General features: G+C 54.4%; 2 protein-coding genes across 6 annotated transcripts; one reads left to right on the top strand and one right to left on the bottom strand.

Moving 5' to 3' along the window:
* Nucleotides 1-62: 62 nt before the first annotated feature.
* On the bottom strand, nucleotides 63-8,400 carry PRRG2 (proline rich and Gla domain 2). Of its 3 annotated transcripts, none has more exons than XM_084961870.1 (8): nucleotides 8,362-8,400; nucleotides 7,516-7,594; nucleotides 6,751-6,891; nucleotides 6,121-6,302; nucleotides 5,906-5,945; nucleotides 2,373-2,511; nucleotides 967-1,113; nucleotides 63-678 (listed from the first exon to the last, which is right to left on the bottom strand). In XM_084961870.1, exons 3-8 carry the CDS (start codon nucleotides 6,833-6,835, stop codon nucleotides 660-662), a joined length of 612 nt encoding a protein of 203 aa, XP_084817996.1. In that variant the 5' UTR covers nucleotides 6,836-6,891; nucleotides 7,516-7,594; nucleotides 8,362-8,400; the 3' UTR covers nucleotides 63-659. The 3 variants fall into 3 exon arrangements, with proteins under 3 accessions (XP_084817996.1, XP_084817994.1, XP_084817995.1); XM_084961868.1 differs by having other exon boundaries at nucleotides 6,751-6,847; XM_084961869.1 differs by lacking the exon at nucleotides 7,516-7,594 and having other exon boundaries at nucleotides 6,751-6,847.
* A 75-nt stretch (nucleotides 8,401-8,475) lies between these two features.
* NOSIP (nitric oxide synthase interacting protein) lies at nucleotides 8,476-25,443 on the top strand. Of its 3 annotated transcripts, XM_084961843.1 has the most exons (10): nucleotides 8,476-8,517; nucleotides 20,078-20,248; nucleotides 20,808-20,913; nucleotides 21,782-22,139; nucleotides 22,245-22,326; nucleotides 23,648-23,807; nucleotides 23,900-24,018; nucleotides 24,182-24,369; nucleotides 24,473-24,581; nucleotides 24,685-25,443. In XM_084961843.1, the coding sequence occupies exons 5-10, from the start codon at nucleotides 22,321-22,323 to the stop codon at nucleotides 24,754-24,756; spliced, it is 654 nt and encodes a 217-aa protein (XP_084817969.1). In that variant the 5' UTR covers nucleotides 8,476-8,517; nucleotides 20,078-20,248; nucleotides 20,808-20,913; nucleotides 21,782-22,139; nucleotides 22,245-22,320; the 3' UTR covers nucleotides 24,757-25,443. The 3 variants fall into 3 exon arrangements, with proteins under 3 accessions (XP_084817969.1, XP_003127375.1, XP_084817968.1); XM_003127327.6 differs by lacking the exon at nucleotides 21,782-22,139; XM_084961842.1 differs by having other exon boundaries at nucleotides 20,808-22,139.
* Nucleotides 25,444-25,631: the final 188 nt, after the last annotated feature.

The following is a 25,631-nucleotide window of genomic DNA, read 5'->3' as shown; positions in this document are numbered from 1 at the left end:
CGCAGCGTTGTACAGAAAGCCAGCTCCGCCGTGCGCAGACGCGCCCGGGAACGCGGTTCAGCTTATTTTTTTATTTTTTTATTTTTTGCATTATTTCGCTTTTTTGGAATCTCTTTTCCAAAAGGTTTTTATTCAAGCAAAGAGCCCAATTCCAGCCCCCCGGGTGCATTGCGGGCCTGCCCCCAACCGAGCACGCTTTACACATATACCCCCCCACCCTCTCTGGGTTGCAGAGTGCCCCTGTGAGTAAATGAAGACACGCGTGTGCACTGACGGGGCTATGCGTGTGCGTGGCCCGTGACACCGACGGCGATGGCCGTGTCACACGTTCTCACGCGGGCGCCCGCACTCCTGGCCTGTGGGGCTGGGTCCGAGTTTCCACGCTCGCCTACCCCGGGGGCGGGGCTGTCGGGTACCCCCACCCTCCAGAAAGCCGAGGGGGCTGCGAGGAGGCCGGGATGCGGGGACACGTTCCCCGGGACCTTGCGTGTATCCGTACGCGGCGGAAACACGTGTGCTAGGATAGGCCTCCGACCGGACGACCCCTACTTCCACCACCCCCAAAGCTCAGTGCCGGAGTTTAAGAACCCCTGGGAGGTTCCGGAATCCGGAATGAATCTGGGGCAACGTTCCGAAAACCCTGGCTCCGAAGCAGCTCTTCAACACGGCCTCCTGAGGCTACAAGGGGAGGAACACGGTGGGGAGTCAAAGACCCGGCTGTGTTTCCCCCTCAACCAAGACCACTCCGACCCGCCCTGAGCATCTCAGCCAATCCCGCACCCTCTGGGTACAAGACCCACCCTCCTAATAAAGCTCCACACACACCCCTGGGCCACGCCCCCAATTCCCAGCCTCGCCGGGGATAATACTCTCAAAATTCCAAGGCCCGCCCCCGAGCCCACGCCCCTCCTCCGGCAGGATCCTCCCCTCTGCGCCCCGCCCCCGGGCCGAAGCCCAGCCCCATACCTGGTGTAGGGGGGCGGAGGTGCGTCGTGCACCCCAGAAGCCGCCAGCGCCTGTTCGTAGGTGGGGAGCCCCGGGGGTAGGGGTGGAGGCAGGGGAGTCGGCGGGCTCAGAGAGCCTAGGGGACTCAGGGGGCTGATGAGCTCGGCCCTGGGGACAGAAAGTGCACTCTTAGCGGGGCGGGGAGGGAATCTACAGGATAGAGAGCCTTAGGCGATGGAGGAACGACTTAGGGAGACAGAGACTCTGAGGGTGGTTGGGGGACGGGGGTGGAAGGGAAGTGGACTAGGGAAAAAGAGGCTCATCTTCAACCTGACTGTACACAAAGCACCTTGAAATGACAGCGAGATGCACAGGGACAGGCAGCCACAGAAATCAACAACTGCTGAGATAGAGGCATTCATAGACACACATGTACTCCAGATACAGACAGCATCATGGGGAAAGAGACAGCCCTGCAGAGAGGCAGGCAGATACCCCCAAGAAACAAACAAATAGAGATACCCAAACTGCCCAGATCCTCTCTTACAATAAATTCTTCCTAAGAACAGCTATAATGGAAAAAATAAAAATCATTTAAAAAAAAAATTCTTCCTGGAGTTCCCGTTGTGGCGCAGTGGTTAACGAATCCGACTAGGAACCATGAGGTTGCGGGTTCGGTCCCTGCCCTTGCTCAGTGGGTTAACGATCCGGCAACGTGAGCTGTGGTGTAGGTTGCAGACGCGGCTCGGATCCCGCATTGCTGTGCCTCTGGCGTAGGCCGGAGGCTACAGCTCCTATTTGACCCCTAGCCTGGGAACCTCCACATGCGACGGGAGCGGCCCTAGAAATGGCAAAAAGACAAAAAAAAAAAAAAAAAAAAATCTTCCTAAGAAGACCCAGTATAGGAGCTCCCTGGTGGCCCAGGGGTTAAGGACTCAGCATTGTCTCTGTTGTAGCTTGTGTCTGATCCCTGACCTGGGCACTTTTCCATGCTGCAGCCAAAAAAAAAAAAAAAAAAAGACCCACGTTCCTTCAAGACTGTTGCTAAAGCCCTCTCTTAGACCCTGCCACTGAGAAAGACACACCTAGACAACTCACACAGGCACGCGCACACGCAAACACAGCTATACCTTGTCGACACGGAAATACATACCACAGACACCCACAAACACCCACAGACCACAGGCTGAAGCCTCACCAGATACAATATCCACAGGATGATAATCACACATGAACCTGGCACTGCAAAGACAGCCAGGCAGCAAATACCGAGTTCCTCCTGTGGGCCAAGGGCTGAAGATAGGCCAGTCTTTCAGCAGTGCCCACCTGCCCCCAAACCTTGGCCCGTCTCCTTAGGTTGACCCTACCCCCTCCTCTATTCACCCCACCCTCCAGCCCCCAGCCTCTCCTCCCCAGAGCCCCCTTACTCTTGAGGACTGGGCTGCTGGCCTCGGCCCCGAAGACGGCAGTGCAAATACCAAAAGGCCCCCAGGCCGGCCAGGACGATGAGCAGGATGCCGGATGTCAGCCCCACAGCCAGGCCTGCGACATCAACCCGTCCACGCCCTACAGAGGGGGAGGAAGGCACAGCCTCAGAGGCTGTCGCCCACCCCAACATCCAGATACCTTCCCCTGTGGAAAGAGGACTGGCCAAGAAGCCAGGCAGAGCTGGGGCCTCCTCCTAGCTCTGCGACCTCAGGCAACTCACCCTACTCACTTCTGTGAGCCTCCATTTCCTGCTCTGAAAAATGGGAGCATATAACCCCTCCCAGATAGGTTGCAAAAATGCAATGAATTAAATGCAGACAGAGGAGTTCTGGTCGTGGCACATCGGAAACAAATCCCACTGGGAGGCATGAGGTTTCAGGTTCGATCCCTGGCCTCGCTCAGTGGGTTAAGGATCAGGCATTGCCGTGAGCTGTGGTGTAGGTCGCAGACGCGGCTCGGATCCTGGCTTGCTGTGGCTGTGGTGTAGGCCAGCGGCTACAGCTCTGATTAAACCCCTAACCTGGGAACCTCCATATGCCGAGGGTGCAGCCCTAAAGAGACAAAAATAAATAAATAAATGCATTAAGAGCCTGTGATAACTTCATCTGGGATGAGAAAGTGAGGCAGCTATTCTCCAGGCGGAGAAAAGACCCTCTTAAGACTGCAGAGTTTTTGGTTTTGTTTTGTTTTTTATTTTTTTAGGGCCACACCTGTGGCATATGGAGGCTCTCAGGCTAGGGATCAAATCCGAGCTGTAGCCCCTGGCCTATGCCACAACCAGAGCAACGCCAGATCTGAGCCACGTCTTTGACCTACACCACAGCTCATGGCAATGCCAGATCTTTAACCCACTGAGTGAGGCCAGGGATCGAACCCGTGTCCTCAAGGATGCTAGTCAGATTCATTTTCACTGAGCCATATCAGGAACTCCCTAAGACTGCAATTACACATGTAGTGGAGGGAACTCAGCTAGCCAACTTTCTAGGCCCCCAAACTGATCGTGGCCAGATCATACTGAAGATACCCACTGAAATGTAAATTTTACAGATATAATGAATAATTTTTTTGTATGAGTATGTCCCATGGAATACATGAGATATAGTGACACTAAAAAATTATTCCTGCGAGTTCTCTGATAGCCTAGCGGTTTGAAGCTCCTGTGTTCTCACGGCTGTGGCTCTTGTTGCTGCTGTGTGACTTAGGTTTGATCCCTGGCCCAGGAACTTCCACATATACTGCCTGTGTGGCAAAAAAAGAAAAAAATTACAAAACAAAACAAAACAAGAAAACACAAGAGAGAACCTAAAAAAAAAATTGCAACTCTCATTTAAAAAAAAAAATTAAAATAAATAAATTACTCCTGTGCATTTCTTTTTTTTTTCTCCTTTTTTTTTTTTTTTTTTTTTTTTTTTTTTTGGTTGTTGTTGTTGCACCTGAAGTTCCCCAACCAGGGATTGAACCTGAGCCATAGTAGTGACAACCCTGGATCCTTAACCTGCTGAGCCACCAAAGTACTCCAATGTGTGTGGTGTTTTTTTGTTATTGTTGTTGTTTTGTCTCTTTGGGGCCACACCTGAGGCATGTGGAGGTTCCCAGGCTAGGAATCTAATAGGAGCTCCAGCTGCCAGCCTACACCACAGCCACAGCAACACCAGATCCAAGCCGTGTCTGCAACCTACACCACAGCTCACGACAATGCCGGATCCTTAATCCACTGAGTGAGGCCTAGAATTGAACCCGAAACCTCATGGTTCCTAGTCAGACTTATTTCCGCTACACCACAACGGGAACTCCTAGAATGCAGTCCCTTTTACCACCCAGGCCACGGAGAGACAAGACCTCACCAGAAGGTGAGGAAAAATTCATTTATCCAGAGAGGAATTTAGGGGGATTCCCTGTTGTGGCTCAGTGGTAATGAACCTGACTGGTATCCATGAGGATGCGGGTTGGATCCTTCCCTCAGGGGGTTAAGCTGTGGTGTCGGCTGTCGGCTACAGCTCCAATTCCACCCCTAGCCTGGGAGCTTCCATATGCCGTGGGTGTGGCCCTCAAAAGACAGAAGAAAAAGAGAGAGAGAGAGGAATTTAGGGATGTCCCCTCCATAATACTGTTGGTGTCTAGAACCCACGAGGACCCTTGGCTCAGGAGCAGGGCCTTCAGTGATCCACAGCTTCACGCCTGAGGAAACGTCGGGGGGCAGTGGGGGGGGGAGGCATCGGGCAGGACTCTGCCAGGCTTTGCTAGGTCCTGCTGCTGGGGAAACTTCCTTTGGCCCTGGGCCGGGGGACTTTTCTCAAATAGCAAACCCCAGGCTTTTAGCCTTCTTAGTAAAAAGCTGCTGCCCTGAGAAGGGGGGCCCTCCTGAGTCAGACCTGTTTCAGGTGGCTTCAAGGAGCTACCAGGCCTTCCAAGGCCTGTGGCAAAGCAGTTTCCTCCCCTAGCAACCAATGTGAGGAATCCAGCCCAGACTTAGGGCCTGTTGCTAAGGTGCATCCACCCCTGGCAACCAGGCCACAAGGGGGTGGACGTCTGGTGCCTGGAGGGGGGTCCTCCTATGGGCAGGAGGCCTTGGGCTCCTGGCCTGAGCCCGGCTAGGTGTGGTTGCTAGGGAGAAGGCCTCCTTAGCAACCAGGCCAGGCTGGATGGGATTGTGGGAGTGAGGACGCCAGCCAGGTACTGAGTGCCGCGGGCTCCCTTGGTCCGGCCTGGCCAGGCTTTGTTGCTAAGGAGCAGCCTGCCCTTAGCAACAAGGCTGCAGCCACTGATGGGGCTTCAGAACTCAGAGGAGGGATTGAGGGGTGGGCTGATAGGGCAGGTGAAGACAGAAAGGCTTCCACAGACCCGTTGCTAGGGAGCAAGCCCCCTAGCAACCAAGCTGCGGAATTGGCTGGGACTCTGAACTCCAAAGGGGAGCTCAGGTAGGCCAGAGACTCTGAGCCTGAGGCCCCAGGGACTGGAACCTCTCCTGCAACGGTCCCCTTTCCAGGGGATATGGGACCTCCTCTGAATAAGTTGTGGCAGGTTCTATAGTTAGGGCCTCTAGTCTCCAAGGAGGGGACTTCTTTCATAACCACCTCCATGGAGTTCCCGATGTGGTGCAGTGGAAACGAATCCAACTAGGAACCATGAAGTTGTGGGTTTGATCCCTGGCCTTGCTCAGTGGGTTAAGTATCCAGCATTGTCGTGAGCTATGGTGTAGCTTGCAGATGTGGCTCAGATCCTGTGTTGCTGCGGCTGTGGTGTAGGCCGGCGGCTGCAGCTCCAATTGGACCCCTAGCCTGGGAAGCACCATATGCCACAGGTGTGGCCCTACAAAGCAAAAATAAATAAATAAATAAATAACCACCTCCAGGAATTCAGGGAGCATGGAATTTAGAGGGGGCGAGTTTGGGGTGGAAGATGTGGGTTCAGCCTCCACGGGCAGGGGCTGCCTCAGCTGCACAGAGCAAGAGGGCTCCCCTGTCCGACTCACCTCCTTTGCCGTTGTAGATGTAATTCTCCCAAAAGCGCTCCTTGAATGGGCAGGAGTAGAGAAGGCAGAAAGGCAGCATCAGCTGGGAGATTCCACACCCCAATCCAGCCCACCCTGATCTCTGAGGCACAAGGGCAAAGGGAGTTGAGGGGAAGGACCCCCACCCCCAGGTCCTGGAGAAGACAGAGGGGACTCCGGGGACCCCAGGCCCTCACCGTCAGAGTATTATCCTCAAAATATTCCCGTGCCTCTTCCCAGGAACACCTCTCCTCCCAACACTCCCGTTCCAGGTTCCCAGGGGTGAGCAGCTCCAGGTCCCAGTGATTGGCTCGCGGAATCCGGCTATGGCTGCCCAGGAAGCTCTGGGCCTCTGGAGAGTCCAGGAAGACTTCTGGGCCTCAAAGACATAAGGTACAAAAAAAATGGAAGGGGAGTTCCCGTTGTGGCTCAGAGCGTTAAGGACCTGACATCATCTCTGTGAGGATGCAGGGACGATCCCTGGCTTTGCTCAGTGGGTTAAGCATCTGGCGCGGCTGCAAGCTGCAGCATAGGTCACAGAGGCGGCTCAGATCTGGCGTTGCAGTGGCTGTGGCATAGGCCAGTGGCTGCCGCTCCGAGTTGATCCCTAGCCCAGGAACTTCCATATGCCATAGGTGAAGCCATTAAAAAAAAAAAAAAGGGACAAAAAAGAGAAAAAAGAAAGAAAAATGGAGGATTCCTAGGACTGGGGACAGGGAGGAACGTGAACTTGAGGGGATAGAGACCCGTGGCTGGGTTCTTCCTGGGTCAGGGGAAGGTGGCTGCCAGTGCCTGGTCTCCGGGTGTTCGTTCCTGCAAACACTCACCTTGGTCGTGCTTCCCGCTGGGTGAGGAGTCCAGGCAGGTGGTTAATCCCAGGTATAGCAGCAGCACAGAGGGGTGGCCCCTCATATTTTGTGGACGCTAGGAACCAGGTGTGGTTAGTTAGACGACAAACACCTCAGGGCCTGGAGAATGAGGCGAGGTCTCTCTGACCCAACTCTGTGGTCCACGAATGACGGGAATAATACAGACACTTAGGTAGCCTGTATTCTGGGCCAGACACTGTTTGAGGTCGTTTACCTCTATTCACTCAGTCTCATTTTCACAGCAGTGCTATCATTATCTCCATTTGATAGATGAGAACATTGAGGCACAGAGAGGTCAAAGAATTTGCCCACATTCATACAGGGTGCAATTCAGAGGCAGGATTTCAACAAAGGCAACGTCCCTCCAGGGACCAGAGCTAGGAGCTTATCTTTTTCTCTGCTGTGTCTGCAGTATCCAGCACGGGTTTGGGCACACAGTAGGTGCTCATAAACATGTCCACTGAGGGGCATTTCTGCCTTCCCGGTAATTTCCATGTACACCCGCCTCTCTCTGTGCTCATTGCCACATCCACCCGCGGAGATCAAAGATGACAGGAGAGGTATAGAGCGGAGGCCTATATCCTTGGGTCCAGGAGGAGGAGGAAGGAGCAGGGGTCCTGGGCTCCTGGGTTTGGAGGCTCCGACTTCTGGATCTCAGAAGAACGGGGAGCCAGATCGCCAGGGTCCCCAAGCCAGGCTCTGCCTCCAAGGGTATTCACTTACCTGCCCAGACTTGTGAACAGTGTCCCCTCCTTCTTAATAGGGGCCTCCTGGGCCAGCTGCGGCCAGCTGTGAAGAGGGGCTGGGGAGAGGGGAGGGGAGAGGAAGGAGGGGTGCCTTGCTCTCTATAGTCGGCACAATCCAGGTTTCTGGCCAGAGGGGCGGGGTTTGTGATTACCTGCCTTGGGCGGGACTCAGGTAAGGGACTAAGTATTTAAAGGGACCTTATGATTAAGGGCCACGGTCCAGAGCCTTTAGGAGGGCCAGCCTCTCCGACACAGTGGGGGCACTTAGGGAGTTGGATATGCAGCTTCCCTCCTCCTATCCAATCCCCCCACCCCCACCCCGCCCCAAGAGCCCGCCAGTGAGAGCTGGGAACTAAACATCTAGGGCTCCAGATATCTAGAGATGTCAATACCTAGAAACTGACAGGGAAACTGCCTTAGTGAGAAATGTACGCCTTGGCCCCTGGGGGTGGGAGGTGAGTATGCGGTAATAAATTCCTGTTTCCTGAGGTAATTTGAAAGGCTTTGACTTCCGACTGCTCCAATGCTCCATGTGTAAAGTGGGGACAGTGGAGTTATCCCTTCTCTATTAACTCTTATTTTGCAGCAGAAAAGTGGATGATATCCTTGGGTAAGCCGGCTTTCCAGTCACTGGGCGAAGTGGTTAGTCCTTAGACACAGCCTTAGAGAGACGCGAAGCCTCGGTACCAGCAGGAAATCGCCCGCCCGGGAAACGCCTAGTATATACTAAGCGCGCCCCCTATTTACGCCAGTTTTACTGACCGGAACCTTCGAATTGCCACTCACGTTTCCGGAGGGAGGAAGAGAAGAAGGGAAGACTTACCTAGCCAGAAGAGAGACCTCCGCAACTAGGGGCAGATCTACTTCCTGTCTCTTCCGCCGGCCGGAAGTGTGTAGAGCGGGGAGGGAAAACAGCGCTCCTTTCCGGTGTAGGGGCACAGTTGAAGCCGCTTCGGAGGGAGAAGGCGTTGTTTGTAAGGTGAGTTCCAGGGGGTGGCGGGATGGCGTTACTGCGATCGTCTTCGCGTAGGCTAGAGTCTCGGGGTCCCAAGGGAGAGTGGGACAGGATTTTGAATTTCCGACTTCCCGACAGTCATTAGTGGAACGCTCTAGGCGCTCCAAGTTTGAAGCTGAACTACAAGTCCCAGAAATCTTTGGAGGTACCCAAACCTTCAGTTCTCTGGAGAGTTTTAGTTTCACTACGGACGGATGGGCCGGGGTTCCCGGGGAAAGGAGGGGACTGGTGTTCTAGAGAGTCTAAGACGTGAAAATTGAGGAAGAGCACCCCTTTCCTGCCCTTAGTTTCCCAGATTGTGATGCGGAGGGCGGCGGGGGATATTGTGCAGTCGCCTGTCGCCGCCTCTCTGCACCTTTTTGACAGCCTTTCCCTCTCGGAGTTGCTGTAGGGTTTACCATTTTCCTCTATGGAGCTTTGGGGATTGGCTGTCCTGGTTTCATATCCCTACGGGGCTGCTGATGGGGTACGAACTTGGATTTGATGGGTCCTTTACAGCAATTTTCCTTTAATACTGGAAAAAGGTTCAAACATGTAAAAGTGAGAGAGTAACATAAGAATTCCGTAGTTCCCGTCGTGGCTCAGCAGTTAGCCAGCCCGACTAGCATCCACGAGGACGCAGGTTTGATCCCTGGCCTTGCTCAGTGGGTGAAGGATCCAGCGTTGCTGTGAGCTGTGGTATACGGATCGGGCGTGGCTGTGGCGTAGCGACAGCTATAGCACCAGTTCGACCCCCAGCCTGGGAACTTCCATATGTCGCAGGTGCGGCCCTAAAAAAAAAGTTTCATTTGCTTGAATTGGGATCCTTTCGAGTCATGTTATGTCTCTTTTTAAATTGCTTTTAATTTTGAACAGTCTCTCCTCCATCCTACCCAGTTTTTCTCTTAATGCAATTGATTCTTTGAAGAAACTGGGTTAGTTATTCTTTTTTTAATCCCATCATCTGAAACCCTTTTCACTTCTTTGAAATGGTAGTGTCTTTTCCTTTATTCCCCCCCACACACACACACTCTAGGCAGCCGCTCACCTACTTTCTCTGTCTCCATGGATTAACCTAATCTGGATATTTCACATAAATGGAGTCATTTTTTTCTCTGATCACATCCACTGCAGTTGCCACTTGCGTTGCTGCTTGGGCCACAGCTGCGCAGCCCCGCATCCTTAACCCATCCCACTGTGCCACAAGGGATCTTTCTCTGTCTGGGTTTCTTTCACTTAGCATGATATTTTCAAGGTTCACGCATTTTGTAGCATGTATCACTACTTTTTAAGGCTGAATAGTATTCCTTTGTATGAGATATGCCATATTGTTTATCCATTCATCAGTCAGTGGACATTTGTGTTGTTTCCACTTTTTGGCTACACTGCTTGCACTTGTGTACCAGTTTTTGTGTGGACCAATGTTTTCTGTTGGTAGTGGAATTGCTGAATCAAGTGGTAGCTCCATGTTTAACCTTTTGAGGAGCTATCAGACTTTGCCACAGTGGCTACTCCCCATTTTATATTCCCACCTTCAATGTAGGAGGGTTCCAGTGTCTTCATGCTTGTTATTATCTGACTTTTCTTTGGTTTTTAGGGCTGTGCTTGTGGCATATGGAGATTCCCAGGCTAGGGGTCAAATCAGAGCTGTAGCCACCAGCCTACACCACAGCCATAGCATCGAGGGATCTGAGCCACATCTGCGACCTACAGCACAGCTCACAGCAACGCGGGATCCTTAACCCACTGAGCAAGGCCAGGGATCAAACCCTCAAGCTCATGGTTCCTAGTCGGATTCGTTAACCACTGAGCCACGACGGGAACCCCCCCATTATCTGACTTTTTGCTTAGAGTCATCCTCTAGGTGGGAAGTGGTGTTTTTTTTGTTTTTTTTTTTTTTTTTTGTCTTTTGTTGTTGGTATTTCTTGGGCCGCTCCCGCGGCATATGGAGGTTCCCAGGCTAGGGGTTGAATCGGAGCTGTAGCCACTGGCCTACGCCAGAGCCACAGCAACGCGGGATCCGAGCCGCGTCTGCAACCTACACCACAGTTCACGGCAACGCCGGATCGTTAACCCACTGAGCAAGGGCAGGGACCGAACCCGTGACCTCATGGTTCCTAGTCGGATTCGTTAACCACTGCGCCACGACGGGAACTCCGGAAGTGGTGTTTTGATTATGGTTTTGATTGACTGCATTTCCTATATGGTTAATGATGTGGAACATTTTTTCATGTGCTTATTAGCCATTTATATATCCTCTTTGGAGAAACATGTATTTCAATCAGTGCACATTTTTATTTATTTATTTGTCTTTTTGTCTTTTAAGGGTCGCACCTGCGGCATATGGAGGTTCCCAGGCTAGGGGTAGAATTGGAGCTGCAGCTGCCAGCCACAGCCACAGCCATGCAGGATCTGAACCTACACCACAGCGCATGGCAATGCCGAATCCTTAACCCACTGAGCCTGGCTGGGGATCGAACCTGCGACCTCATGGTTCCTAGTCGGATTGTTTCTGCTGCACCACAACGGGAACTCCTTTTTTTAAATTATTTTTTCTTTTTTTGATCATTTTTAAATTGGGTTTTTTTAAATGTATTACTGGGTTGTAAGTTTCTCATATAGTCTAGACATAATTTCTTTGTCAGACAGAAGTTGGACAGTCCCCAACTGTTTGGTACAGCCTACAAACTAAGAATAGTTGTTTTTTGGAGTTTCCGTTGTGGCTCAGTGGTTAAGGAACCCGACTGGCATCCATGAGGACTCAGGTTCCATCCCTGGCCTCACTCAGTGGGTTAAGGGTCTGGTGTTGCGTAGGTCACAGACCCAGCTCAGATCCCAAGTGGCTGCGGCTGCGGCTGTGGTGTAGGCCAGCGGCTAGAGCTCTGCTTTGACCCCCAGCCTGGGAACTTCCATATGCGGAGAGTGCGCTCTAAAAGAAAGAACAAAAAGAATAGTTGTTTTTTGGTTTTTTTGGCCACAGCATGCAGCAGCTTGATGTGGCGTCTCAGTTCCCAGACCGGGGGTTGAACCTGGGCCACAGCAGTGAAAGTGCCGGAGTCTAACCACTAGACTGCTCTTAGGGAGTAAACTCTTAGGGAGTTTCTTAGGGAACTCCCCAAGAATGGTTTTAACGTTTTCAGCAACTGGAAAAAATCAAAAGAAGAATTACATTTTGTGACCCATGACTGTAATATGTGATTCAGATACCGGTGTCCATAAATAGAGTTTGACTGGAACACAGTCATGCCCATTGGGTTACTAGTGGCCATGGCAGCTTGGCCACACAGGGACGGGAGTGAGTAGCTCTGGCAGGGGCCATGTGGCCCACAAAATTGAAAATCTTTACTCTCTGGGAAGTTCTTGTTGTGGCACAGCGGAAGCAAATCTGACTCGTATCCATGAGGACACAGGTTCAATCCCTGGCCTCGCTCAGTGGGTGAAGGATCCCACGTTGCCGTGAGCAGTGGTGTAGGTTGCAGACACAGCTCAGATCTGGCATCGCTGTGACTGTGGCTGTGGCGTAGGCTGGTGGCTACAGCTCTGACTGGACCCCTAGCCTGGGAACTTCCATATGCTGCAGGTGCGACCCCAAAAAGACAACAAACGAAACAAAACAAAAAAACACGATTGCCTGTTGTTGAAGGTACCCCATCTATGGCATTTTGTTTTAGCGGCCCGAGCTGAGCAATACAGGTAGGATCAGCACAAACCTGCCCTTGTAAAGCTATGCTTTTCTCCTTTCTACCAAAAAAAAAAAAAAAAAAAAAAAAACCCGAAGAAACAAACCCTAACACTGGGAGTTCCCTGGTGGTCTAGTGGTTAGGATTTGGCACGTTCCCTGCTGCAGCCCCAGTTCAGTCCTTGGTCTGGGAACCGGGATCCCACATCAAGCTGCTGCATGCTTCCCTCCAAAAAAGAAAAAAAAATCTCCCTTCTACTAGCCAGTATCAGCGTCCCGCAAACATCCAGTTCCAGTCAGACTCTGCCTTAATGGCATCGGTCGACTGTTGTCACCCAAATCAACTGTGTCATCAGGGCCTGCAAAGTGATGGCCCATGTCTCAATCCTCTCACCGGTTTTATCCCAGCTTGTTAAAGTGATTTGATCCAAGGTCCCTTTTGGTTTTTGAGTTTGTTTGGGTTTTTTTGTTTTTTTTGGTTTTTTTTTTGTTTGTTTTTGTCTTTTTAGGGCCACACCCACGGCATAGGGAGGTTCCCAGGCTAGGGGTCAAATCCGAGCTGCAGCTGCCAGCCTACACCACAGCCACAGCCATGCCAGATCCTTAACCCACTGAGCAAGGCCAGGGATCAAACCTGCATCCTCATGGGTGCTAGTCAGATTCATTTCCACTGCGCCACAATGGGAACTCTCAAAGTTCCCTTTTGAAAAGCTCACCAGGGGAGTTCCTGTCGTGGCGCAGTGGTTAACAAATCCTACTAGGAACCATGAGGTTGCTGGTTTGAACTCTGGCCTTGCTCAGTGGGTTAAGGATCCTGCGTCTCTGTGGTGTAGGCCGGCAGCTACAGCTCCGATTAGACCCCTAGCCTGGAAACCTCCATGTGCCACGGGAGCAGCCCTAGAAAAGGCAAAAAGACAAAAACATAAATAAATAAAAAGCTCACCAGGGCTCTTCTCTCAGGGAACCCACTGAAAAAGAGACCAGTTCAGACCTATGAGGCGCTTGGCACAGGCCCTGGCGCAGAGGTGTTTGAAGGCTGTGCCAGTCATTTCTATTCTCAGTGCTTTTGTGCTTACGGTCTCAGTGATTCATTCCTTGAGTCCACCTGCCCAGGCCTGGCTGGGAAGTGGTTAAGCCTGTCATGGCATCGCTGAGCCCCCTCCCCCATCCCAGGTGCCAGGCAGAGCTGGGACGCAGCCTGGAGTCCAGTCCAGGCCCTGCCCTCCTCTGGGGGCTCCTGGACTCCTGAGGAGTGGCGGCTGTAATGGTCGTAAATCGTAGCATTGTCAGGGCACCAGGAACACCTGACTCAGCCTGGAGAGGCAGGCTTCCCACAGGAGGCCCCTCTGCCTCGGAGCCCCGGAGGAGCAAGGGGATGGGATTTCCAGGAGGAAGGACCAGGCCCACACAAGAAGCCCCCATCCCACGCCGAGAGCCAGCACGGCCAGGCAGCACCGGGGTGATCATGGCCGCAGACACAGATGCCTGGGTCAAACCCCAGCTGCACAGCCCTGGGCACCTGCTCTGTGCCTCTTTCCTCATTTGTAGCAACCATCTGGATTGTGGAATGGGGTAGAAACTCAATTGTATAAAAGGTTTAGAGCAGGGCCGGGTTCAGGGAACCATCAGCCGTAATTAATAGAAAATCTCGGATGCTGGCCTCGGCTCTCGGGGAGCTCCCTCTTTGCCGCTTTCAACACATCCTCTTTCTAGATGTCCTCATAATTGGCCCTTTGGGTTCCTTGAACAGCCTGGCCTCCGCACCGACCCCCCCCCACCCGGCCCCCCGGGACCTGCAGTGTCCACGTGACCCTCGCCATTCTAGGGGCGGGGCTCAGAGCCTCCTTTCATCCTCAGAGGAATCTCTGACCCTGCCCGGAGAGTCAGGATTCAAACAAACCAACTGCAGAAAAGGGAGATAATAAGGGAGATTTGCGCACCAGCTGGAGAGGAGAGGCTGCTCCGGAATCACGAATGATACGAACAGCCTTGCGGTCACATTTTTTAAACACAGCAGCCGCCAGTCCCCAGAGGCTGTGGGGCACAGTGATGTGACGGGTACCCCCGAGGGACTGTATTTTTTATTATTTTTTTCTTTTCTTTTTTTTTCTTTTCTTTTTTTTCTTCTTTTTTTTTTGGCCATGCCTGAGGCATGCTGAAGTTCCCAGGCCAGGGAGTGAACCTGCAACCCTTAAACGCATGGAGCCACCGGGGAACTCCTGGATTATTTCAGTTCATTTACACTCAAGTGCCAATGGGGGATGTAATTACCAGAAAACCTCTAAATATGTTTGGCCCCAACCAGGACCCATGCATGTGCATTTGCATCTGTAAGTTTTATGAAACCTAAATATAGACCCGTTTCTCCAATGTGGATATCGGGTCTGAAGTGAAATGTGCTGAAAGAGCGAACTAGACTTTGCTCTTTGAAGATCTCGTGGGCGGATGGGGCTGGGTTGGCCTTTATTCTCTGACTGGCCCACCTCCTCGGGAGGACTGACAGCTGTCACAGAGTTGAGGGGGCAGCCCGAGAGCCCAGCCACCTGGGTTCCAGTCCAGCTCTGCTGCCACCTCCCACCTGCAAGAGTCTGTGGGTCTGTTTTCTCCGTAAAATGGGAGGATGAGAAATAACAGCTGATGTTACTTTGGCTGTGTCCCTTCTGAAATGTCAAGTGACACCAGATGGTAGTAGATCTGTTTTTTTGTTTTTTTTTGAAATTGGCCTCACCGAGGATGCGGTGCCGCGCCCTGGACGAAAGCTCAGCTTCTGCTGAAAACCCGCCAACCCTGGTCAGCCCTGGTCAGCGGTTCTCAAACTTTTTGGCTTCAGGAACTTAAACATCATTAGGGACCCCAAAGAGCTATTGTTCACGGAAGTTCTATCTAGATTTTGTTGGGGGAGTTCCCGACATGGCTCAACGGAAACAAATCTAACTCGTATCCATGAGGACTCCACGGGTTCAATCCCTGGCCTCGCTCAGTGGCTTCAGGATCTGGCATTGCCGTGAGCTGTGGTGTAGGTCGCAGACACAGTTCGGATCTGGGGTTGTTGTGGCTGTGGTGTAGGATGGTGGCTACAGCTCCGATTAGACCCCTAGCCTGGGAACCTCCATATGCTGCAGGTGCAGCCCTAAAAAGACAAAAAGACAAAAAAATAAATAAAGTACAGTATTTAGGGAGTTCCCCTCGTGGCACAGTGGAAAGGAATCCATCTAGGAACTACGAGGAGGTGGGTTCGATCCCTGGCATAGCTCCATGGGTTAGGATCCAGTGTTGCCGTGAGCTGTGGTATAGGTGGAAGACGCAGCTTGGATTCTGAGTTGCTGTGGCTGTGGTGTAGGCGGGCAGCTGTAGCTCCAGTTGGACCCCTAGCCTGGGAACCTCCACATGCCACAGGTGAAGCCTTAAAAAAAAAAGCAAAAAAAAAAAAAAAGTATACTATTTAGTGGGTTAAGGATCTGGCATTGTCACTGTTGTGGCGCAGGTTCAGTCCCTAGCTCGGGAACTTCCACATTCCAAGGGCATGGCCAAAAGGAAAAATTTTCTCCTAAAAGTGTACAATTTAGCAGGTTCATATAATCACTATTTTTGCAACCATCGCCACTTGCTGATTTCAGGACATTGTCTATCACTGCAGAAAGAAGTCCCATACCCCTTAGTAATCATACTCACACATACATCATGCCCCCTCAGTTCCCCCTTCTCCAGCCCTGTGGCAACCACCAGTCTGCTTTCTGTGTCAATGGATCAGCTCATTCTGGACCTTTTATTTATTTAATTTTTTCTGTCTTTTTAGGGCCGCACTTGGGGCATATGGCAGTTCCCAGGCCGGGGGTTGAATTGGAGCTGCAGCTGCCAGCTTACACCACAGCCACAGCAATGCCAGATCCGAGCCACATCTTCGACCTACACCCCAGCTCACAGTAATGTTGGATCCTTAACCCAGTGAGCGAGGCCAGGATTTGAACCTGTGTTCTCATGGAAACTAGTCACATTTGTTTCTGCGGAGCCACGATGGAAATTCCTGGACCTTTTATATAAATGGAATCAAGAACAGGAGTTTCCATTGTGGCGCAGCAGAGATGAATCCAACTAGGAACCATGACATTGCAGGTTCCATCCCTGGCCTCGCTCCGTGGGTGAAGAATCCGGTGTGGCCATGAGCTGTGGTGTAGGTTGCAGACATGGCTTGGATCTGGTGTTGCTGAGGCTGTGGTGTAGGCCAGCTCCGATTCGACCCCTAGCCCGGGAACCTCCGTATGCTGTGGGTGTGGCCCTAAAAAAAAAAAAAAAAAAAAAAAAAAAACACCACCAACAAAAAAAACACACGGCCTTTTGTACCTGGTGTCTCCCCTCCACCATGTAATGTAACAGAGACCTTTAAACCCAAGGATGTCCAAGCAGATGTCACACTGCCTCTGGAAAACTCCCCTGTACACTCGGGAGAGAACAAGAAGAGCAAAGGCAGACACGTTTCAGCGTCATGGGAGTAGTTCTGCGGGCTCCCTGAAAGTATCCTAGGGAACCACTGGCCTAGGCACGTGGCTTCACTTCTGTGCCTCAGTTTGCCCCTCCGCACGGTGGGGATGGCAATGGGCTCGACCTCAGAGGGTGGCTGAGGTTGGATGATGGATGAGATGGGGATGCGGCGAGGTGGCCCTCGGTCAGGGGGCCGGCAGCATCCCTTGTGATTCTTCCCACGACCTCCTGGCCAAGCAAAGAAAGGCTCGCTCTCGGAGGGAAAGTGTCCTGGTCGGCGAAGCCAGAGAGCTTGGCCACCAGACCAGCAGCCCAGTGCCAAATACCGCAGAGGGTCAAAGCAGTTGACAACTAAGAATAGAGCAGGGAATTTGTCCCCCAGGAGGTGAATGTGACCCTTGGGGGTGGGGCTGGGGCGGAAACGGGAGTGGGGGGCAGGGCGGGGGGGGGCAGGCAGCAGGTGCTGGACACCTGCTCCAAAGCTTGGGGTCCGAGGGGAAGCTGGAGGAGGGGCCGTGGGTCGAGTTGGGGTGTTTCAGCACGGTTAGCTTCTTCTGCAAGCAGCACAGCGGCCGCCACAGGGGTGATGGAAGTGGTCCAGGTCTCCACCGGGGCAGTAGTTAGGGGGGTGTAGACAGTTTTCAGAACGTGTCAAGCTCCGTCCTGAGGGCCTGCATCTATTCTGTGTCCGCACCTCCAATGCAAAAACTGGCTTCCGGGAGGAAGGCGCCAGTAGGGGGAGAGCGAGGTCCATAGCTCAAAGTTTTGAATGTGAAAGGCGGGTTTCTGAAAGCGTCCCCAAAGGGGAAATGGAGATGAAGTTGGCTTCTGACATCTGGGGGCCCCTGGTTGTGCTCCCCCGCTCCCCCATTTCTGGAGCCTCCTCTGCAGCCACAGAGCTGGGGAGAAACATCCCTGCCCGTTCTGCGTGCTCTAAGTATGACCTCATTTAGTCCACACAGCAATCCAGTGGGGTCAGCTAGATCCCGTGGTTCCCCCCACTTCTTAGCAAAGGGCTCAGAGGGGAATTCAGCAGTCCAGAGCCACAGCAAGAATGGGGCCAACTTGGACTCGAGCCCAGGCGCAAGGTCTCACGGCTTAATCCTGCATGTTGATCCGTAACCCCATCCTCCTTGTCTCACCGATTTCTTCTTGTTTATCCCCGAGCCAGTCCCTCCCCTACATAGACAACCACTTTTTGGTGGGAGCCACACGCGCAGCACACGGAAGTTCCCAGGCCAGGGAAGGAATCCTAGCAGCAGCTGCAACCTACTCTGCAACGCCGGATCTTTAACCCGCTGCACTGGGCTGGGGATCGAGCCTGAGACCCTGCAGAAACCATGTGGAATCCTTAACCTGATGCACCACAGTGGGAACTCCCGTAGACAACCATTCTTGTAAACGTGATCCTTTTGTTTGCAGGTGTCTAAAAGGTACCCATTTTGTGCATGTGTAGATTGTTTTTTTCTCACTTCTTTCCACCCAGCATGGTGTTTTTATCTTTTTTTGTTGTTTTAATGGCTGAACCCATGGCACAGGAGTTCCTGGGCCAGGGATCAGAACGGAGCCACAGTTGCGACCTATACTGCAATGCTGGATCCTTTAACCCACTGTGTTAGGCCAGCAATCCTGTTGCCCCACAGCAGGAACTCCAGCAGTTGGATCCTTTTTTTTTGCTTTTTAGGCCCACACCTGAGACATATAGATGTTCCCAGCCTAGGGGTCAAATCAGAGCTGCGCTGCCAGCCTACACCACAGCCACAGCAACACTGGATCTGAGCCGCATCTGCGACCAACTCACGTCAATGCTGGATCCTTAACCCACCGAGCGAGGCCAGGGATCGAACCTGCATCCTCATGAATACCAGTTGGGTTCGTTTCTTCTGAGCCACAGCAGGAACTCCCAGCAGTCGGGTTCTTAACCCACCGTGCCACAGCGGGAACTCTGGCATGATGTTTTTGAGCTCCACCCACAATGCTTTGTACATACCTGGTCAGCATCTCACCTGCCGGGCTACCCAGTTGCCTCGACTCCCCTCCGGTATAAGTGACATCATGGTAACCGCCCCATGCGTGCTCCCTAGAGGGTGTCTCTGAGAACGCCTTTGGGCCACGTCCACCCAGGGGTAGAATCACCAGCACCCACCTCGCTCAAGTACCAGCAGCATCACCTGATGGTTCCGATGATGCCCCGAGCCTGGTCTGCTCCAGCTCAGAGCTTCGCCCTCCAGCCCGGTGACAGCTGCGCAGTGACACCACCGCCGCTTCCCTGTGGGGAGGGTTGGAGGTGTCTCTCCATCCCCCTGTCTTTGACCTATAGACCGTCTCTTCCTGGCCTTTGCTCGTTACCCTACTGGGGTAGCTGGGTTGTTCTTGTTGATTTGCCAGAGTCCCACCCAGGGTGAGTTCTGCTCTAATGCTTGTTTTGAAAACTCAGAATTTGGGAGTTCCTGTCATAGCACAGCGGAAACAAACCTGACTAGGAACCATGAGGTTGCGGGTTTGATCCCTGGCCTTGCTCAGTGGGTTAAGGATCCACGTTGCCATGAGTTGTGGTGTAGGTCACAGATGTGGTTCAGATCTTGTAATGGCTGTGGTATAGGCTGGCAGGTGTAGCTCGGATTGGACCCCTAGCCTGGGAACCTCCACATGCTGCGGGTGTGGCCCTAAAAAGCAGAAGAAAAAAAAAAAAAAAAAACCTCAGAATTTATTCAGCACAATTGATACGCTAGCGAACAATTTGAGTGTTAACGCACGTTGCACCTAAGCGAACCGAGGCACCCTTGGTTGAACGAACACATAGGCACACACAGCACACACGCATCCTGAACATTTAGCGGGCGCTTTCGTTCCCTAAGTGTGTTACCAGTGCCTCCTATCATGTCTCGTGCTAGAACTTTCCATCAGATTCTATATAACCCTCCTTCCACCACCTTATAGTAACTCACGCCATGTACCCTGTACCCCTGCCGACATCCACGTCCACAGGCAAACTTCAGGTCTTTTTCACTGTCATGGTCAAGTGCCTTCTTTTTGGTCTTTTTGTCTTTTCTAGGGATGCTCCCACAGCACATGGAGGTTCCCAGGCTAGGGGTCGAATAGGAGCTATAGCCGCTGGCCTACATCACAGCCACAGCAACGCGAGATCTGAGCCGCATCTGTGACCTACACCACAGCTCATGGCCACGCCGGATCCTTAACCCACTGAGCGAGGCCAGGGATCAAACCCGCAACCTTGTGGTTCCTAATCGCGGATTCGTTAACCACTGAGCCACGACGGGAACTCCTTTTTTTTGTTTTGTTTTTTTTGGTTTTTTTTGGAGGGCATAGGCATTGCTTAACCTTCTAATATGTGAAAAAATCTGTCTTCCTCTGCCCTGCACACAGCTTTCCCATCAGATCAGATCGGGGGCCCAGAAAGGTCCAGTCCTCCCTGCGTGGGTTCCCTCCGGCCACCACGGCCCTGCAGCTGCCCCTCTCCCCCAGGGATGACTCGGCACGGCAAGAACTGCACGGCGGGGGCCGTCTACACCTACCACGAGAAGAAGAAGGACACAGGTACCGGGTTTGGGAGGCGGGCCCCTGGATCTTCCAAGTCCCGGCGTCACTCTGCCCCTTCGGGTGTGGTTTCCGTGCGGGCATCTCCCCCCTCAGATGGCCATGGCCGTGTAAGTAACAGCCCATGTGACTGAAGGCCATGACCGTGTGAGTAACAGCCCCCGTGAGCCCACAGCCCTCTACCCTGTGCTGAACCCATCCAAGGCTTCCCACTGACGGGGGAATCTCTGCGGTCCATGGGGGACACAGGCCCAGAGAGGCTCAGGCACTTGAACCTGGTCACAGAGCCAGGAGGCCCAAGGGGATTTGGCCATGCAGTGCCCCCCGCCCCCCGCACCCCGAGCTGCCTCAAGGGACAGGGCCTGTCTGTCACTTACCCCCTGGGGACCAACTCCTTCCTGTGGGTCGGGCAGCCCCTGCCCCCCACCCCCCAGACCCACGGGCCAAGGTCTTGGCCGCCTGTCTCTCCGAGCACCCCCACCTCCGCGTCCTCTCTGAGCCTTTCTCTCCGGGTTCAGAGAGGGCGTGTCTCCATCCCTCTGCCTGTCTCTGCCCCCAGCGGCCTCAGGCTACGGGACCCAGAACATTCGACTGAGCCGGGATGCAGTCAAGGACTTTGACTGCTGCTGCCTCTCTCTGCAGCCCTGCCACGACCCCGTCGTCACGTAGGCTGGGACCGCGGGACGGGGTGGCCAGGGCAAGGGGACCTCATGGAGGGAGGGGGCTGTGTGGGGGTCCTGGGCACGCCACCCCGCTCCGGGAGCCTCAGCGTGGTCTGAGGCACGGGCCCGATCCTCGTGCGCTTCCCTGGGCATGGGAAAGCATCCCTTCCTAGTACGGGCGGGGGTTCCTGGGCCATCGCCAGCCCATAATAACCGCTCACTGTGGAGCGCTGACCGCTACCTGCCTCTTACGGTCTGGCAAAGGCTGCGGCGTGATAACAGGTGTAAGGTACTTAGCCTAGTGACTAAATATGTGTTTGATTACTAGTCCCTTTTAGAGAGATTGTAGTGAGAGGAAATTGCGGCTCAGGGTCCCTGAGGCTACAGTCAGGTTCGAGGGTTCACTCGAATTCACAGAACTCAAAGCTGTTCTCCTCAAGGGACAGGTTGGGACAGGGAAAGGCTACAGATTCAAAGCAGCTGTGGGAAGGAGTTCCCGGGCGGCTCTGCAGGTTAAGGATCGGGTGTCACGGCTGTGGTGTGGGTTTGGTCCCTGGCCCTGGAACTTCTGTCTGCCGTGGGCATGGCAGGAAGAGAAGAAATCATTGGGGAAAAGGCACGTAGGGCAGAGGCCCAGAGGGACAGACACAAGCCTCCCATTGTCTCTGTGGACACACGGGAGAGAAGCACTTCCTTCTCCCAGCACTGGATCACTGCCCGCCAGGGCAGGTCACGCTGGCCTTGGCATCCAGGGTTTTTACTGGAGGTTCATCACCTCAGCTTGGGGGACGTTGGTTTCCAGCCCCTCCCGAGGTTCAAGAGGACATCACATGAGCCCAGCCCCCCAAGTGAACAGAGGCACTCTTTTCAGGCAGGACATTCCAAGGGCTTAGCTGTCCCCTCCCAGGAGCCAGGCAGGGGCCAGTCGCTTGGTGGGAAGGTGCAGGGTGTGGACAAGCCCGGCCTGCTGCGCTCACCCTTTACGGCACGAGATTTTTCCTACACGTCAGAGCACGTTACAAAGCCCGGGAAGGAGTTCCCTGGTGGCCTAGCAGTTGAAGATTCGGCATGGTCGCTGCTGTGGCCCAGGTTTGATCCTTGGCCCAGGAACTTCCGCAGGCTGTGGGCAGGGCCAAAGAAAAATAAAGATGCCAGGGGAGTTGAACGGGTGCCCTCACCTCAGAGAGCTAAGCTGAGCCCCGAGTGAGCTGCTGCCTGGATGACCCTTGGTTGGTGCCCAGGGTGGGGAGCCCGGGTCTGGCGCGTGATTTCCAAGCCCCCGCCACATGCCCTGAGCCCGGCCTGTGTTTTCTCACCCCCTCCTCTCTCCGCAGCCCCGATGGCTACCTTTATGAGCGGGAGGCGATCCTGGAGTACATTTTGCACCAGAAGAAGGAGATCGCCCGACAGATGAAGGTGCAGGGGCTGGGGGGGTGGGGCGCACGCTGGCGCCGTGGGTTTCGATGCTGGGCCTCCGGCTGAATTCCTTTCCCTCCGGCCTTTGCCTGTGTGCGTCTGTCTGTCTGCGGCCCTGTCCCTTCCCGCTTCTGCTTAAGTCCTTCGTCTTGCCTCCTCTGACCCTTGCTAATCCAGGGCCTGAGGGCCTGCCCCTGTCACCTCTTCCTTGGCACACTTGTCACAGTTGTGACTCTCCATGTGGTTTTCCGACACATGCCCACTCTCCCATTGGGTGGCAGGCCCCAGGAGGCAGGGAGCGGGGCTCTCCCCCACCTTGTGGCCCTGAGATGCCAGCTCCATCTCTTTCGGCCTCAGTTTCATCGTCTCTAAAATGGGCTGACGGGTGACCTGGCCAGTGCTTCCTCCTGACCTCACGCTGCCTATGCCTTCCCAGCTCCCTAAACCTTAGCTGCTCGCTACTCCCCTGGAACTAGGGCCCCTCGAGGGCAGGGAGCAGAGACCAAGTCAAGAGCGCATATAGTATATAATAAATAACTCAGAGAGACACTGTAGCATTCATACAGCCCACGAGTAACATTTATTGAGCACTTAGGATATGTCAGACCAGGTGCTGAGTGTTTTAAAAAAGCTCCCTGTGTGGCCCTCCGTGTGAGCCTCCTAGATAGGTCGCCATTGTTATCCCAGTTTACAGATGAAGAAACTGAGGCCAGTAGAAGTCACAGCACTTACTGGAGGCCACAGAGCTAATGAGTGACAAAGGGCAGGGTTTGAGCCAGGCTGTTGACCTCTCTGCTGCTAGGGAACAAAAAAGCCACCGAGTCCCAAACCAGCTAAGCGAGAAATGACCTAAGTGTCCTACACCTGGTGCAGGGGACAAGCAAAGGTGGCAGAGGCCTGCCGTGGATGACTGCACAGCCACTTAAAGCCTTGCACCCGGGCGGTCACCAGCCTCTACCAAACAGAGCCCCTGCCAAGACAGCCCCCTGAGCGGGCCCCAGTTTACCCTTTTTTTTTTTTTTTTTCCATTTTTGGCTGCTCGGTGGCTATGGAGTTCCCAGGTCAGCGATCAGATCCCAGCCACAGCTGTGACCTGTGCTGCAGCTGCAGCAATGCCAGATCCTTAACCCAGTATGCAGGACCAAAGGTCCAACCTGCAGCCCAGCACTCCCAAGACGCAGCCCATCCTATTGGCGCCACAGTGGGAACTCCTGTTTACCCATCTTTAAAGCCAAAGAACCACCCTAGCCTCCACCTAGGATGCCCCAAACTCACAAGCCACAGGAGGATGCCCAGCTCACTTCTCGCCGGCCGCCCGCAGGCCTACGAGAAGCAGCGGGGCGCCCGGCGAGAGGAGCAGAAGGAGCTGCAGCGCGCAGCGGCGCAGGATCAGGTTCGGGGCTTCCTGGAGAAGGAGGCGGCCATCGTGAGCCGGCCCCTCAACCCCTTCACGCCCAAGGCTGCGTCTGGGGACAGCCCAGGTGAGGGAGAGGTGGACTTGAAGGCGGGTGCCATCCTGGTGGGGCCCAGGGCCTCCCTGGGTGCCAAATCCGAACCCCTGCCCCCCTCGCAGATGACGCCCAACCCGGGCCCAGCGCGGGCCCCGCAGGCAAGGACAAGGACAAAGCGCTGCCCAGCTTCTGGATCCCGTCGCTGACCCCCGAGGCCAAGGCCACAAAGCTGGAGAAGCCGGTGGGGCCCCCCACCCCAGCAAGCACCCGTGCACCCACTTTGCCAGAGAGGGCCAGGGTCCCCCAGTGCCTCGAGGGCCTCCTCCTGTCCCTCATAGGGACCCCGATCTCCCTCTGCCTGACTCTAAGCCCTGCCTGCTGACCCTGCCCGGTCTTGTCCCCAGTCACGCGTCGTGACCTGCCCCATGTCTGGGAAGCCCCTGCGCATGTCGGACCTGACCCCCGTGCGCTTCACGCCGCTCGATAGCTCCGTGGACCGAGTGGGGCTCATCACGCGCAGCGAGCGCTACGTGTGCGCCGTGACCCGCGACAGCCTGAGCAACGCCACGCCGTGCGCTGTGCTCCGGCCCTCGTGAGTCCCCTGGGGACCTGGGGAGCTGGCGGGCTTGGGGTGTGGCTCTCCCTCTCTGGGGCCTCTGATTGATCGGGGGGCCTCCCCGTCCCCCTCCCCGCAGCGGGGCCGTGGTCACCCTGGAGTGCGTGGAGAAGCTGATTCGCAAGGACATGGTGGACCCGGTGAACGGGGAGAAGCTCACGGACCGCGACATCATCGTGCTGCAGCGGGTAAGCCCAGCCGCTCCCTCCGCCCCCTGCGCCGGGACTCCGCCCTCCTCCCGGGGCCCCGCCCACTCACCGGGGCCCCGCCCCGCCTCTCCTCCTGCTCCAGGGCGGCACCGGCTTCGCGGGCTCGGGCGTGAAGCTGCAGGCGGAGAAGTCCAGGCCCGTGATGCAGGCCTGATGCGCCGCCCGCCGGGAACCAAATAAACGGGCTTGGACGCAACTGGCCTCGGGGCGCTGTCATTCACTGCGCTGGAACCTGGGGACCGCGGGCGGGGAAGCCAGGCCGCTGGGGTGGCTCCACTTTGAAAACATGGGCTAAGAATAGAATATTTGCTGTGGGCTCACGTGAAGAGTAAAATCTAAATCGAATGCACATGCACAGCTTTACATGGGTTGAGTGGCCAGAAGTTGGGGCCTCAGCGGTGAGCACATGAGGGCCCCGCTTTCATGGGCGAGAGAGAAACCCCGCACATCCTCTGAGCAGTGCGGAATTTGAAGCCAGTGAGGCGTCCTGGAACTCGTCTCCTAGTAACGTGTGGTACGACACCCAAAGGAAATGAAGTGCGGTGAGCCCGAGCGAGCACCCAGGAACCCCCCTCCCAGGCCACGTGGCTGCTGGAGGGTGAAGAGGAAGAGGAAGCCACAAGTGCAAAGGCCGGGCGGCAGCAGAGTGCTTGGACGGGTGCGAAGACGGGGAGGAGGTCAGAGCAGCCAGCCTGGCGGGCCTGCCTGGAGCTCAGCCCTTGGCAGTAAGCCGGGGATCACCACAGCAGGCTCTGTGCAGGCTGGGAGAACTAAGCTCTCCTCAGGCAAAGATGCAAAAGTGAATAAAGACTTGGAGTCCTGCCTCTCCGAGCAGCACCCAGCTCCTGTCTTTCCAGGTCTTTGGTGACACACACTTGCGTTTTTTTCACCCAAAGTGAGGTTTCCCTGCCTGTACTGTTCTATTCAGTGAGCAGTCTCCACCTTTTCTTTTGGTAAAAGGTCTTAGAGTTCCCCTTGTGGCTCAGTGGTAAGGAACCCGACTGGTATCCATGAGGACTCGGTTCGATC

The sequence above is a fragment of the Sus scrofa genome, chromosome 6 (genome assembly GCF_054392235.1).
Source record: "Sus scrofa isolate SSC_HxYL_T2T_F1_AM1 chromosome 6, Sscrofa_HxYL_maternal_Yorkshire_Landrace_v2.0, whole genome shotgun sequence".
NCBI classification, from domain to species: Eukaryota; Metazoa; Chordata; class Mammalia; order Artiodactyla; family Suidae; genus Sus; species Sus scrofa.
Note: the sequence above shows the minus strand (reverse complement) of the source record. Positions and strands in the feature narration are given on the sequence as shown.